At 39.4% G+C, this 15115-nt stretch overlaps 3 protein-coding genes and 2 long non-coding RNA genes across 12 annotated transcripts in view; 2 read left to right on the top strand and 3 right to left on the bottom strand.

Annotated features, from left to right (window-relative positions):
• Window positions 1–235: 235 nt before the first annotated feature.
• hoxa1a (homeobox A1a) lies at window positions 236–4543 on the bottom strand. Its single transcript, XM_023817731.2, has 2 exons — window positions 3807–4543; window positions 236–3623 (listed from the first exon to the last, which is right to left on the bottom strand). The coding sequence occupies exons 1-2, from the start codon at window positions 4411–4413 to the stop codon at window positions 3259–3261; spliced, it is 972 nt and encodes a 323-aa protein (XP_023673499.1). The 5' UTR covers window positions 4414–4543; the 3' UTR covers window positions 236–3258.
• Window positions 4544–4716: 173 nt separating this feature from the next.
• LOC111846968 (uncharacterized) lies at window positions 4717–7666 on the top strand. Its single transcript, XR_002838983.2, has 2 exons — window positions 4717–4854; window positions 7232–7666. It is a non-coding gene; the product is annotated as an uncharacterized lncRNA (long non-coding RNA).
• LOC111846966 (homeobox protein Hox-A2b) lies at window positions 7661–10204 on the bottom strand. The gene is made up of 2 exons (XM_023817730.2): window positions 9167–10204; window positions 7661–8630 (listed from the first exon to the last, which is right to left on the bottom strand). The coding sequence occupies exons 1-2, from the start codon at window positions 9528–9530 to the stop codon at window positions 7897–7899; spliced, it is 1098 nt and encodes a 365-aa protein (XP_023673498.1). The 5' UTR covers window positions 9531–10204; the 3' UTR covers window positions 7661–7896.
• Window positions 10205–10778: 574 nt separating this feature from the next.
• LOC111846887 (uncharacterized) lies at window positions 10779–13340 on the top strand. The gene is made up of 2 exons (XR_002838968.2): window positions 10779–12776; window positions 13160–13340. It is a non-coding gene; the product is annotated as an uncharacterized lncRNA (long non-coding RNA).
• Window positions 13135–15115, bottom strand: part of hoxa3a (homeobox A3a) — a 46486-nt gene continuing 44505 nt past the window's right edge. For all 8 annotated transcript variants that reach the window (XM_023817581.2, XM_023817577.2, XM_023817576.2 and 5 more), the window contains one exon: window positions 13135–14727. In XM_023817581.2, the coding sequence (XP_023673349.1) occupies window positions 13958–14727 (770 nt within the window). In that variant the 3' untranslated portion in view covers window positions 13135–13957. The remainder of the gene's footprint in view (window positions 14728–15115) is intronic.

The raw sequence follows: 15115 nt of genomic DNA, 5'->3' as shown, positions 1-15115 counted from the left end.
ACTAATCATGCACGTTACGCACGTGGAATCTTCAGGATCAGATCATATAAACTGTATTAATACGTTATTAATGTATTAGACATTGTAGATATGTAAACATTTTTACAATGATTGTTGTTTCATTATGCCACATGCCACAACATGATTGCAATGCCAACTTAAAACGTAATGCCGAATTTAAAATCACTTGAATTGCCTTGTAAAACAAGTTAGCACAGTCGTAAACTTATTTCAATTAATAATTTAATAAGAATGAGAATGCATGCATAAAGAAATACGATACAATAACTTACATCTCTAAAACAATATCTGACGTGCTTTGCGAGTGTTTATAAGAAGTTCCTTACAAGTATTTTAAGGTAAAGACCAAAAAGAAAATCTGAATCACTGCAAGCGAAACATAACGCTGTATTTCACAGAAAATAAGCTTTCCATTGACTTAGAGCTTTCGCTTCTGTTCGTCTTCCGGAGACAGACTGGTCATATCTATTTGACCTGCATAAACACTTCTCGTAGCGTTCAGGTGGATTCGAGGTAAAGGTGAAGTTGATCATCGGTTATTTACAACATAATAAGGAACTTCAAGTTGGAACACTTTATCCAAACGGTTAATAGCCGATGAACGTGTTATTTCAGCAATGAAGACGTTTCTGTTAAACTAAGAATTCAAGGAGATAAAAAGTAAATAAATCTTTAAAAATACGGTCACGGCGGTAACAATAGAATAGTTAATTTTATTGTATAGACTATTCTTTAACAGAATTGAATGATCTGTAAATCATATTAAATAAATGCCCTATAATGTGTTGACATAGAACCACACAATACTCTGTATAAGAAAGAAACGAAAACTTGCGTCAATTCCTTTTTCCTAGAAGCTCATTTTAAATAATAGAAACGCAACAAAACATAATGAATTGCAAACATATATTGTCATGTTTAACAATTTGAGACAAATAGATTTCTCTGTTGATCTATATTCTAATTACGTTTGGTCAGAGTTCTTTCAACGAGCATTTGACATGCTTTGCGTTTGTGGCCATTGAGCACTGAAAACTGAAGTAACATCAAACAAAAAACTGGGAAGTATTTTGCTGAGACGAAAGAGAAATTTAGAACCATCCGCCAATGTTCTTATATTAATATATTATTGTTCAGTGTGCATCATAATATTAATACTCTGGGTAAGTTTTCATGCCTTAGATGTCATTGTAACACTCGCACCAAAAGTTGCCACTTTCTTTTAAAATAATTTTAAATTTTGAATTTCTTCCCAATGAAAGAGCTTTAAAAACATGTTATCTAAATGGCAATTATTGAAAGTGGTAATTCCGGTACTGAAATTGATACTGTCATCAAAGATTCGCGCTTGAAGTCGAAATTACAAACAGCATTGACATTCGTTCGGATGAAATCTGAACCGTGCTGATTATTATGGTATTCAGCATTAAGCCACAATCCACACCGCTTTCCCTGTCATGCTGCCTCCACCCTTCAAGTTGCTGCCAGTATCGTTAAATTGATTATTTGGTCAAATTTTGCTTAGACCTGCTCTTTCATTTACAAATGATATAGATAAATAAACCAATAAGCTGATATTACTTGGAAGATTAGCAGCATGAAATGATAAATACATTTTGTCGAAGTTATTCATGTTTGAAGAACATGGATGGTTCTCCAGTAGTTTAATATTGGCAGTAATCCTCGTAGTTTTTGAGTGACTTTAAGCTTTTTATATACCTTTAATGTTTCTCATTAAAAGTTAAGAAGAACATTCATTTTTCCATACTTACGACACTGACCTGTGGTGATCTTAGCGAATAACGAGCAAGATAACGAACGATGAAGAAAATAACGAGTGGGTAGGCTCATTCGTTAACTTACGAACGAGATTACGAACTACTCTAGTTAGGAAGGGTTTCTGGAAACACTCGCTAATAAAAGAATGTTCTCAAGTACGAGAAAGCTAAGTGCTTAGCGTTACGAAGCTTCCAGGAAACGCGCCTCTGGTGTGTCGGCTGCTCCCCGCATTACTACACTAACTCCTGACACAGGAGTTATGGAGACAGGTGTCAGGAGTTATGCTGATCACAATCTCTCTCTTTCCCTTATACAGAAAGAAGTTAGAGAAACCGAGAAAGAGAATGTATTGGGGGATATTAGTATAATCATTACGGTGTTTATTTCGGATTGAATGCTCTAGGACAATACAGTATGCAATTGTGTCGTTCTCGTTGAGCTTCCACAGCTGAATGTCGTAGAATCACACTTTGTATGTTTAACTGAGGTGACAAACTTCAAGAATTAAGGTCCCTGCCTAATAATGTGTGGGTCATCCTTTAAGCTACATTTCTAACAACACGCCACGGTTTCCCGTAAATGTAGGAACATCACTCTAATCGTTTAATTTCCGATTTGATGTTACAACAATAATCAAGTCTGACCCGGCTATATGATTCTCCTCGGATCTTCTTATAAATCGGAATTATTTGGGTTAAAATGTGGCAACCTGGTTAAGGCTGAGGGCAAGGCAGAGTAAAATGTACAAAATGATGATATACATATTCAAGAGCGCTTTAATACATACACTGACCCGTAAACACTGCTGTGGGAAACACATTGCACGTGCCCTACTTTTTATGTATAATACAGACACTCCTGCTTTCAAACTGATAAAACTCAGTGTCCAATAAAATACATGAAAGCGTTGCACATCATGCGAACTTTACATAATACATTCATCTGGCCACAAATTACTTTTGAGACAGCAGCAAACAGGCTGATATTACGAGGTATTTAAAGACGTTTTCAGGTGATTGTAATTCAGTGTACGCTTCTCAGATGTGGCGTTGCGGCGTCAGTGCGGTTGAACTTCCGCTACAGACCTGCACACTCCTGAACTCCGTCTTCTTAAAGTTCTAATCGACTGTCACACGTTTATCGTACAACCTGCAGTTTTCATTCAAGTGTTACAACTCTACAGTATACCCAAACCACTTCGTGTAAAAAATCTAAAAATGTTAAGCGTCTGGAGTGAAAAGGCCAAGTTACTTACTTGCGCTCTACATATCACGTACATTTAACACATTAAATTAATAAAATGTTCCAGGCTTAATTACCTTGCTCTAAACGCCCTCTTAGTGCATTTATGTTCTTCTCGAGTTATCTGCATACGACATAAAGTTATGTACAATGCTGTCACATGTCATACGGGGTAATATTTTGTGTTGACCTAGCAGGGCAGATGACAAGAATCATCTAGCTAGAGATGTAAGGGTCAGGCGCTGAAGATGTTGTAGACGAAGCTGGAGAAGGTGTGGACGGGACAGAGTGTGATTTTTCTGAGGCGTCTTCGTTTTTCTCCTCGTTCTCCACTTGTCCCGACGGGGATTTCGGCAAGATCCCTTCCTTCTCGCGCTTCTTCTGCTTCATTCTACGGTTCTGGAACCAAATTTTCACCTGAGTCTCGTTCAGCTGCAGCGCAGCGGCTATCTCCACGCGCCTCGCTCGCGTCAGGTACTTGTTGAAGTGAAACTCTTTCTCAAGCTCTGTAAGCTGCTTAGTAGTAAAGTTGGTCCTGACCGTATTCGGCTGTCCGCCGAAGCCGTACTCTCCCGCTTTACCTATGGGCCGAAAAAAAATGACCAATGGCACTAGTTTAACAAACTATTAAAATTTGCTTAGATAATTATTAAGGACAAAAATAAAATTACAAACAAACTCCAAAACTGCCTAAAATGTGAACACGGCAGATATATGTTGCTATTAATCTAGTGAAAATGTGTCTTCAAGTGTGTAACACTCACCGGTCTTAGGGGGGTTTCTTTTGACTTTCATCCAGTCAAATGTCTGCGTTGGAGTTGAGCTTTCGGACAGGGGCGAACAGCACGAGTCACGGTGGGATACCTGCAGAGGTGACAGAGGGTTCGTGAATCCTGCAAATGTGAGGTTGGACTGCTCGTGCGCATAGGCAGCGTGAGTATACTGAAACTGTCCAAGAGACGCCCCACTGTAACTTTGGCGATGCTGCACCATAGATGACGAAACGTTCCCAGAGTAAACGATGGGGCCACATTGTGAATATCCAGTGTTAGAATCCACGTCTTGGTTCAAGGTGTAGTGATTGTAATTAGCACAAAAACTCTGGGGGGGGTAGCCAGAACCGCAGCCCGGATGGGTGGCGTATGTGATGCCCAGTGGGCCGTGAGGTTGGTATGATCCCGCTTGGTGAGGGTGTGTAGGAATGCCACCTGGTGAACCTCGACTGGCAATAAAGCGATCATCCCCGCTGCAGTCATTAGCTGTGACAGCACAAGACTGAAAAGTTGTAATTCCGTGGTCTGAGTGGTACGAGGTAGTAGAGCAGGAGCCGCCGTCTCCACTCATCACTGAGTAATCTAAGAAGGTGCTCATTGTAGCATTCTCTCTGTGACAGTGACAGACCGGGCCCCGACTGATTATCTCTCACCCCAGATGACCGTGCCAACCTGCCCGCTTCTCCCATCAGGCCAGCACTAAGCGATATGAACGAACGGAGGCGGTCACGTGACGCGGGTCAGCCAGTGAGTGCGCGCCGTCGTAGACTTTGCCTTTCTCTCGGCGGTGATAGATTACCGTTTTAGAGGCATTTAAATTCCTAACGCTCTTCGATCAAGGTGACGCGCATCAGCATTAATGTATTGGCTGTGCAAACAATAGGTACTGCAGACGGCGACGCGCTGCAGTCGTGTAGCGCGTAGTCATTGTATCAGAGCAGTAAACAGTGCCTCTTCTAGGCGGATGTTCATGTGCTGCACGCATTCATACCCACTCTGCACCAGGGCGACCATGTACTATATCCACAAAACACCCCAGGTAAGAAGAACCGATTATGATTTGAATAATTTAGACTAACCTATAGGCCTACTAGCTAATAATTAACGTGTAAATGATACGAGTTAAATACGGGCTGTGCGTGCGATTAAAAGGCAGGGAGCGAAGTTGGATGTCTTGGTTTAACAGGGTTGTCAGGTCTGAGTACCAGGGAGGCAAACTTCAAATGTCTGTGTTGACTGTTGTTGGTTCCGAGATCGCAAGCTCGAGTAACTTAAAACCTTTGACGCTATCGCAAAGTTCTAGACCGATTTAGTCTGTACATGTCCGTACCTTCCATGGCCGGTTGTTTACACGGCTCTTGTAATACACGTTGAATAGCATTAATTTTGTATTTGACGTGGGACTAGCGTGATGATATTTCGCAAGAATTTGTTCAAATACGTGTTCCTTATTCAAAAGACATTATTTGTGTGCCATGGCTTGAGATTTATATGGTTTTTATATTCTGCTGGTTGCCTTCCATATGTATTTAAAGAGGCAAAATATTTTTAAATATTTTTAAATGCATGCATAATTGTGCATCGATATGTAAATAACATGATTATGTGTACTCGAGGAATGACTGAATATTTGAAATAGTCCGATAAACCATCAACCTAGGCTCGTAAATGCAGATCAGTCTATTAACCAGACATAGACACATTGTAGCCCATGTCCGTGGTTAAATTAACTGTTTCATTTGGTTTCCAAGTTGCTTTACCTGCTAAACCTCCAACAATACATTTATCGTTTTATTTCGTATAGCTGCGCACAGCCCACACGTGTGTAAGGATGATCGTCATGAAAACGGCCTGTGCCCTTTCTAGACATTAAGCTGAACATGCGGCCTTGTGGTCAGTCGCAAAATGGCTCCCCTGGCTTACTGCTGGGGCTACCCCCGCCCTCTACTCTCCCTGATATGCAGGCGGCTAAGCTTTGAATGTAGGAAACAGCTACTGTTTATTCAAGTATCTCCACTCGAAAAAGGCGCACGTGTGCCCTCGCAGAATTGTCAGTATTAATTTGCCAATACAACAATTTAAGCGAAAAGGGCTTATTAAGAAAAGCAATACATAATACAACTGATAGTCCATTCGAATACTTTTTCACGGGCATGTGCTGAATACATTTCACTCCGCTTGTAAAATATGCATTGTCTCTGTGGTGAGGAGAGAAAGGCTGCATTCACCGTCTGCGGGCTATCTCGTTAGGAATAACCCGAAAAGTCTTCTTTCCGGGAGAGACAAGTAACAAGCGATGATTTTATCTCACGGTTTATTGGCGAAATGTCATGCTATAGGGCTGCATTGTGCAGTTATACCTAGTAATTGTACTCACCATACTCCTTACATGTAACAGGATCGATCCTAATTAGCAAGGCAAGCTTATAAACGTGATAAAAATAATTCATTTTATTTTAGAAAAAGTAATTAAACAAACGTGAATGCGAGTGTGTAGGACTGCACGAAAGCTTTCGTATTTTAGAAAGAAATATGTTTTTATATTGTCCAAATGATCAATGCGCAAAAAGACCATCGTCAAAAAACAATGTTTAAACTTTTCATTATATTAAGTAGAATAAAATACATATTGTGTTCTTATAGAATCCAGTTAGAAATTAAACCTTTATAGTGTGATTGTAAATTGTATAGTTAAATGTAATAGTGTTCAACACAGAATATATATATAATTACGTGTTATTTATATGTTAACACAAGCAGGATATTAAGAAGGGAATCTTTCTGCAGCAGTCATTTTGAATTAGACAGCGCGCGGCGCCTGGTTATTGTGGCCACGCGCGGGCTGTAGGTTTAAACAGCTATAAAAATGAATTACAGCCGAGAGCCTAAAATAGCCATTGCTTTGGCCGGGAATCCCCAGTACCCTCCAAATGCGTTACAGGGTTTTATTTGTATATAGGCCTCGGCAATTGATCTCTTTGTTGGCATTCTCATTCATGAAAGAATTTGATTTATGACTTCGAGGGGAATTTCGTCCAGAATTCTTAGACAGACCCCTCACTTTACACTGAGCACAACAAACATTGCCTCGATATTTTCTAGGAACTGTTTATAATAATGTAGTTATATATTTAAAAAAAATAGATTGTAAATGTTACTGGGACACCTATATTTACGTCTACTAATACACCAACATATAATTATGCATTTAAAAGAGCATAAATTACTTTTTATTTGAAAGGAAACACGAATTTCTTGGCACAATTCAACTGCACGAAAGTGTGTGCTCCCGATGACATTATAAGTGCTATATTAAGTGTATTTTGCTATTTTAGATGACCTAATTATTTTTTTATAGTAGACTTTATGCTCCCACATGTTCAGAAATGTAAACAAATGTTTTGTTTCGTTTTTAGGTTGGAAACGAAGATTATTTTTCCATTTCTCGCTGAAGGAAGCTGAAGTTTCACTTACCGTTGAAGTTTGTAACTTTCGTGATCAAGAGAATGACTGCGACTACAAACTTTACTTTGAATTACAACTGTGTAAGCAATCATATATGTTGATATATTGTTTTCATTTTGCACACTATAGTCACATATGTCCTTGCTTCCGTTTTTGAGAATTGTGTATTGTACAATAAACATTTTCTAGTTAATTTTATTTGTTTTATAATTTGTAGTGTGTTGCGTTTTAGAAAGTTCGAAAATACATTTCATATTTCATCAAAAAAATAATTAAATGACGCATTTTTTAAGCTACTTGTAGCAAGTCAAGTTTATTCTAACAAAAATATTTATTGACATTGTACCCGAAAGCGATACAAAAATAAAAGGACAAAGATTCATTTCTATTTTTCCTCTTTTTACACACAATTATATTGCTTTCGGATAGTCGCCTGTTCGAATTTTAATTCAAATATTATCAAACTAATTATTTACACAAATTATATGGTGAAATCTTACCTCTGCATGATTAGTTATCTAATCAGTTAAGCCACGAAGAAAATGTACTAATAATATATAAAACTCTGAAGACAAGAACCGTGTAGTTGTGTTCTTGGGTTTGTTTCAATTTCATTTTAGTAGTTCAGATGCTGCAAATCGATAGTTGTTAAAGTGTCCGAGAAAAAATAAAAGCTGTCCGTAGATATGTCCACGGGACTATCCAGAGATTCTGACAGACTGGGGGAAGCGGCATCTGAAAGATGTAGGCAGGAATCTGCGGAGAATACGTGAAAGTCCTGTAAAGAAGAAACGTCCAGGGCCGAGGGACTACCATTGTCTAGGCCAGATGCGGACTCCGGGCCCATTGTGGACATGCAGCCTGGAACAGTGGGTGACGGATTGGGAAAATTTTTAAGATTTTTGTCATTGCTGTTCAAAGGCGAAACAGTAAAACTTTGGGAATCTCCATTGTGGACGTTCTGAGGCTGCTGCGGGGTTAGCGAGTTTTGTTGAAAGGAGTAGGTCTCTCGCTCCAGAAGGGCCCCTGACACGTTGTTTAGCGCTTGCTCGTAAAGAGATTTCTCCTCTTCGACCTGTGCTCCGTCTTCCATACGCTTCAACTTTCCCTCGCTATTCTGGTTCTCCTTGCACTGGGTTTGTCTTTTATGTTTCATCCTCCGGTTCTGAAACCACACTTTCACTTGCCTCTCGGTCAAATCCAGTAAAGCGGCGATCTCCACCCTCCTCGGTCTGCAGAGGTACTTGTTGAAATGGAATTCTTTCTCCAGCTCCAAGAGCTGAGTGTTGGTGTACGCAGTTCTCAGCCTGCGCGATCCCCCGCTGCCACTCTCCGGAATCTCGGGCGACCCTGAATCAGCAATAACGCAACATCGCGTTACGTTTAATACGGTTTATCAATGAAATTGCAAAGACCGTTTACCACACGCACATTGCGGCAGAATGCCAGTTATTTTTAAATGCGTTAAGGATTGTTCCTTGGTTTCCGAACTGCTGCGGCAATGTTTAGGGAAATCGAGCAACGAGTCATACACAGCATAAGCTAAACTCCCCAAAATAGTACTACGTTAGTGGGACTCTGAAGCAGCCTGGCAGCCCAATGAACTCGCCAGCTGCACCATAGAGCTACAGCAATCTATCACTCCTCATTACTGTCAAATATCAAAACTCTGGCACCGGACAGCAAGGAAGGTCAGTGTGGAAATCAAATAAATCATTTTACATTACAGAACTTAGTGAAACTTTTAAAGATACAGAGAGATGCATACACTATACAATTCGAAATTATTTGCAAGGTTGGGAGTTTATATATGCGCTTCTCCACAAAAAGGGAATATTCCTTAAAAAACATTCCATCAGTATTTTCAGCAAATTTTCAGCACTCACCTTTAGGCGAGAAGCAGACCGGTCCTGCCGCAGCGGCTGTGGACGTTGGTGTCGGCAAGTGATTCTTCTTGGAAGCTTTTTTTTCCTTCATCCAGGGATACTCCGGAGGAAGAGATGCGGTCGGCAGCGGACTACAGCCATTGGGGCTGTGCTTGGGCCGGCCGTGGCGAGGGTGGCTGCCGGGGTTTAGGCTGGGAATGGTCTGCTCAAAAGGAGGAGGAATCAGTGTCGAGTGTGAAAGCGTCGAGCTCTTGATTGATGAACTTTGAAATGAATCACCGACAGGGGGAAAAGATGTCAGGCACTCAGCAAGCGACGGTTGACTGTTGATAAAACCAGTCTCTCGCTCAAATTCGTAATTCATCTCCTCTCCCTCAGAGCTTTGGAAAGTTAGCTCTTATTTGAATTTTGTGGCCAGATTTAAAAATCATAAAAATCGCTGCTAGTGTTTTTTCTAATTCACTGATTACGGCCGTATGGGGACCGCGCTACTATTAAACTATTGAATTCATGGAGACAAGGTTGAAATTGGACCGAATTGCTTGTCACATGATTACTTCTGCCCAATGACAATTTGGGGTTTAATCAAAAGAAGCCACTGTCTGCGTGATTGATCCAAAAAAAGTCTGTAAGGAACGCCTCGTTCTGGGGGTAGTACTGTTTTTATTTACACGTTCTGGTCAGTTTGTCCACCGCCACGGCCCTACAGCATTGAAATATTTTAAAAACGCAAGCGTGACTGTGCATCCGCCGCGCGAGCCTCTGCCCTCCTCGTATTGTTACTCGATGTCAGAAGGACGCCCCGCGCACCACCAATCATTTCAGCATCTACTTGCGACGCCTGTAGCCATTAAGTGAGAGATTTACCAGAAAAGTACTATGAGAAAATTCATATATCCAACTGTTCGCATTAGGTCTTAGGCACATACCAGGTTAAAACGAAAACAAAGACGCTGTGAGATTCACAGACGCATATACATTCATACAAATATACAGGGTATAAATACATCCTGAATATTTGTTAGTGTGTGTAGGTGTATGTGTACACACACACACACACACACACACACACACACACATATATATATATATATATATATATATATATATATATATATATATATATATATATATATATATATATATATACACATACACACAAACGTAATGTATGTGTATGGTACTGGACAGCATATATATCATATACCTCATAATATCATCATATACCTCATAAATTTCATGTACCAGTAATGTAATGTAAGTGATGTGCCACACATATACATATATTTATCTTATCATATAATGATACGTATCATACTGTAGATGCTGCTAACATTCGCTGTTCATTTGAAGAGGATGTGTAAATGTGTAGTGCGAAGGCTACATTTAAGTCACACAGCAATATGAAAAATATATAGGCAAATTCATTTGAAACAATAAGGAACGATAAGGTACGGTGATATTATTAGCCCATGAGCTGGTGTCAATGAGATCAAAACAGTCACCGAATGAACATATGCAATTCATTTACATTCCATTTTCCACATCTCTTTTTTGTTCATTATCGAAATGTTGGAAAGGTTCTTTACCTGAAGAAAGATACATTAAAAAACAAAAGGCTACAATCTCTTAAATCTCTGGAGCCATTTGCTTTGAAGAGTGAAAATTCCACTGTGTGTCTGATATGGGGTGTGACCCACAAGCATAATAGATATTCGGCGGAAAAATATTAAAAACTTAAATTTCGATTGATTTAATTGTATATACGATAACCAGCATTAAAATAATTGTCCTTAAACGCTGTTATTCATGTCTTATTATAGGGATATCGGTATTAATGGGATTCATCATTATTTTGATACTACGAGTGCTTTATTAACACTTAAGTAGTTGAAATATGTACGGTACGTTATTTTAAATCGTTTCTTCGTCGGTAGTAAGAGAGGGTTGTATTTAAAAGGGGAAAGAGTAGTAGGCCTCTCACAGTTTATTGCTTATATTATAAACAAAGAGGCAAGGAAGCCTTCGCGCTATCAATCTTACTCGCCAATAGGTCTGACAGCTTCGTGCCCTGAGAACACATTTAAACCTTCTAACTCTCTCTTAGATCAAATGGAACCAGGAAGAGAGGACGACCACTGAACACTTATTTTAGAACAAGATTCTGCTGCCATTCTAGTTTTACACTAGGATTTTTAAGCCGTAACTATTTTCTTGAAAGAAATAATACGAAATCGGTGAGTAACCAACCTTTAAACTTTTTTTTTTGCCTTTTACCCACTTCAACATTTTGCCTTTTATAACGTTCCAGTTTTTGCGCGAACAATTGTGTAGGAAAGACTCAGCTGGCGAGAAAAAGACGAATGGTTTTGCAATTACACACAGCTTTGTGTGTGAGAGGTGAGTGGGTGTCCGCATTCTACTAAACCCGATTCAGTCCCACACTTCAGCTCGGACTGAAATAGCACTGAATGATTTCCCCTTTTCCCCAAGAATATAAATCGGTAGGTATATCGACTTTACGTACATATATCGGTTACTATGTTTTTTTTTCATTCCCTGTGAAGTTTAAAGCACATGTGTGTGTTCTAGGCGTGGAGAGAAGGACAGAATCCTCACGGATCAATTGTTCTTTCCATATCCCTGTTAACCATATGTTAGGCGAGGCAATACGGTCATGGACCCTTGAAGTCAAAAAATAATACGAGAAAAAAAATAACGAGTTTGCGAAAACAAAGCACGAATGAACATTTGAATTACTTATTACTTGAGGGCTTAAGCAACGATAGCAACTATATAGAAGAGCATATAGTCTATTCTGCGACGAGGTACCTTTTAATCTGTACCATTCCAATTCTAAATAATATTATTTTAGGGTATATAATAGCTTTTTCGTAAATAAATATTATACGCAGTCTACTGTGGTTTAATATCTCTTAGAATTCCAAGTGGGCTAGTTTGCTATTTTTGCAAAATAGAATACAAATTGGTGACTAAATAAAAACAAATTCAATCTGCGCGTTAACATACACAGAATAGAGCGCTATTGTTTCAAAACGTAATTCATTAAGAATGAAAAATGCACGAAAAATGTACTTTCTAAAACACTTAAAGAGAAAAATTAAGAAACAGAATTCGACTTTTGCGGTTGTTATTTTAAAACAGAAAAGAAAGAGTCGAGAGGATATTTTCTGCTGATGATTGTCAGTGGGATTTAAAAAAAATTACAACATGGGAATATAGCAGTCATAGTATTTTTTTTTTTTCTACATTTAGTGTATATAGTATTACCGGTTATTTAGTTATTTTTTTAAGTGTAAATGTACTTCAGATAGTAACACAATGAGCTCTTCTCACATATATTGTAATTTATAAAAGCAACTTATGAAATATTTGATATTTATCCAAAAATGTTGCTTTTGTTTGTTCACACATATGTATTTAGTTTGTTCGATTGATTTATGTAATTGTTGGTTATTATTTGAGTTCTAGAAGCATTGCGTTTGTGACGGCCGCGTCTGCTCGGCCGCGCGGGAGAACCAGGCCACCATCTATTCCGATTTTCAGCCATCGCGCTTCGGAATCAGCAAAGCAGCACAAATAACCGCAGGTACACGACTCCCGCGGACTATTGCTCGCATAATCCTGCACGCGGACGCGTACTTCACGTAAACGGCTGCGTTTTGATTTTGTTGTTTCCATACATAAATTTAATGTGTATCTGGAACCATACAATAAGATTTTGTCCCTTTGTGTAGTTGGGTATATGTAATATATTTTAATGTATGGTGATGTAACGATTAAAAGGTGATTATTATTGTTATGGTTATTGTTATTATTGTTATTATTATTATTGTTATTATTATTATTGTTATTATTATTATTGTTATTATTATTATTATGTTACTGCTGTATATGCTTATCTCCCACCCCTCCCTCAAAATTGCTATAAGATTACGATACAAGTGTATGTTTAAACTTTTTATTTCTTAGAATGGAGCAGCTTGGAATGTATGACAAACAGAACCTGTGATCTTTGAAGTATCTTCAATAAACAAGTACAAGCTGGGGAATTCTAAAACTCTCATACCTTGTCTCTCATATCTTATTGCATGATTCCTGTTTCACTTCCCAAAAAATGTATGAACCCAATAAAGAGAACATTGTAATCTTGGTTTTTGACATGTATTCCTTTCCCTTGCAAATGAGTTTGTAAGGAGGGCCAAACCCTGTCTCTGCATACCTCCTTGTGGAAATAGCCTACATATTGGCTGGTGGAGATAAATAATACTTTAGAAACTTATGTTCTGTTAAAACAAATAAATAATTTTGAAAGTCCATCAGAATACAAACAGTGGCGGTCGGAAGCTCGTGCCGCAGACCTTTCTAACCAGCGCGTGATTCTCGGAACCTCCAGGAGTGCAACAAAATGCAAACAAAATTCTTCACCTGGGATAAATAACTAATGAACAAATTCACATTAAAGAATATGATAAAATTTGTTCAGATACCCTGTTTGATTAAAAAAATAATAATAACGTTTACGACTAAATATGCATATCTGTGCATCCGGACTGGATCTCCTAGGTATACGGTAATGGAACAATAACACTATAGCAAATGTATAGAGAAATCCAAGCAACAAGAATGACTACTTGACTAAGCTACACATCACACATAAACAATAAAAAAAACAAGGCATAGAAGCTGCTGAATGGAAAGAAAGCTATGGGTGAGGAGGTAAGAGATTGGACGGAGTTAGAGAATATCACACCACCGCTGACGACGTCGTTACAGATGCGTCAGTTTGGGCGCTTCCTGAATTCTTCCCTGAGAGTAATGTGGAGTAAGGTCTGCGTATGTGGGGTGCGTGTCGCACGGCCCGTGGTGGTGACTGTTGCCCATAGCGACAGCGCCATTGTAGTCCATGTTGGTCGATGACGGATGAGAGAGATGCGTCAGCCCAAAAACGGAGGGCCCAGAGTTCGCCACCGGTTCTGTGTAGCCTCCACCCACATATATGGGGCTTCCTTGCAGATGAGTTCCATAGTTACCATGCGTGTCATAGTCGGGGGTGGCTGCCCCAGTACCCACATATCTTTTCTGGGAGGGCAGGCAATTGTTTAGAGTGCTGTTCAGGGGTGCCGGATATGACGTCGGTATACCATACGCATTTTGATTAGCCTTATTGTAAGACGTGGGCGACTGGGATTCATACGGAACACTGTTGACAAGAGAATGCATTGAATTGAGGTATCCTCCTCCTCCTCCTGCCGACGGGGCGACCGGGCTCCTCGGGGACTGAGCTCCGGGGGAATGCATCATTCCCACCCCTTTTTGATCTTTTTTATACTTCATCCTGCGGTTCTGAAACCAGATTTTTATCTGTCTCTCTGTAAGGTTCAGCAAATTCGCCATTTCGACCCTTCGTGGCCGGCAAAGGTATCGGTTAAAATGAAACTCCTTCTCTAGTTCCACAAGCTGCGCGCTGGTGTAAGCTGTCCGAGCTCTTTTGGAGGCAGCAGACCCAGGCGGACTCTTGTCTCCTGCACAGAGCTCAGCTGCATGGGAGAAAGAAATGCAGGTTCAATAACCAATAATACAGACGAATATTATTAATGCACCAAAGCATACATACATGATATTGGTGGTAAATGATTTTAAAATGTACACGTTTCAATGACCTTAAGAATTAATCTTTAGATGAGTTGACAAAAATAATTTCCATTGTATTTGTTTGATATGCACTGAGATGTAAGTCAAAAAACAGATTATTAGATCAATATAGCTGGTTTTGTTATCAGCGAATATGCGCTACAAGTGCAACAAATTGACACGGACTGCTATCTGTATTACTCTAGTTTCACGCAAAGCATGTAAATACAACCTATTAATAACGCAAAGGAAGAATCCATTCTATGGGATGGACCATGAGCCCTGATCACTGCC

This window comes from Paramormyrops kingsleyae, chromosome 23 (assembly GCF_048594095.1).
Source record: "Paramormyrops kingsleyae isolate MSU_618 chromosome 23, PKINGS_0.4, whole genome shotgun sequence".
Lineage (NCBI taxonomy): Eukaryota > Metazoa > Chordata > Actinopteri > Osteoglossiformes > Mormyridae > Paramormyrops > Paramormyrops kingsleyae.
This window is presented reverse-complemented; position numbering and strand designations above follow the sequence as displayed.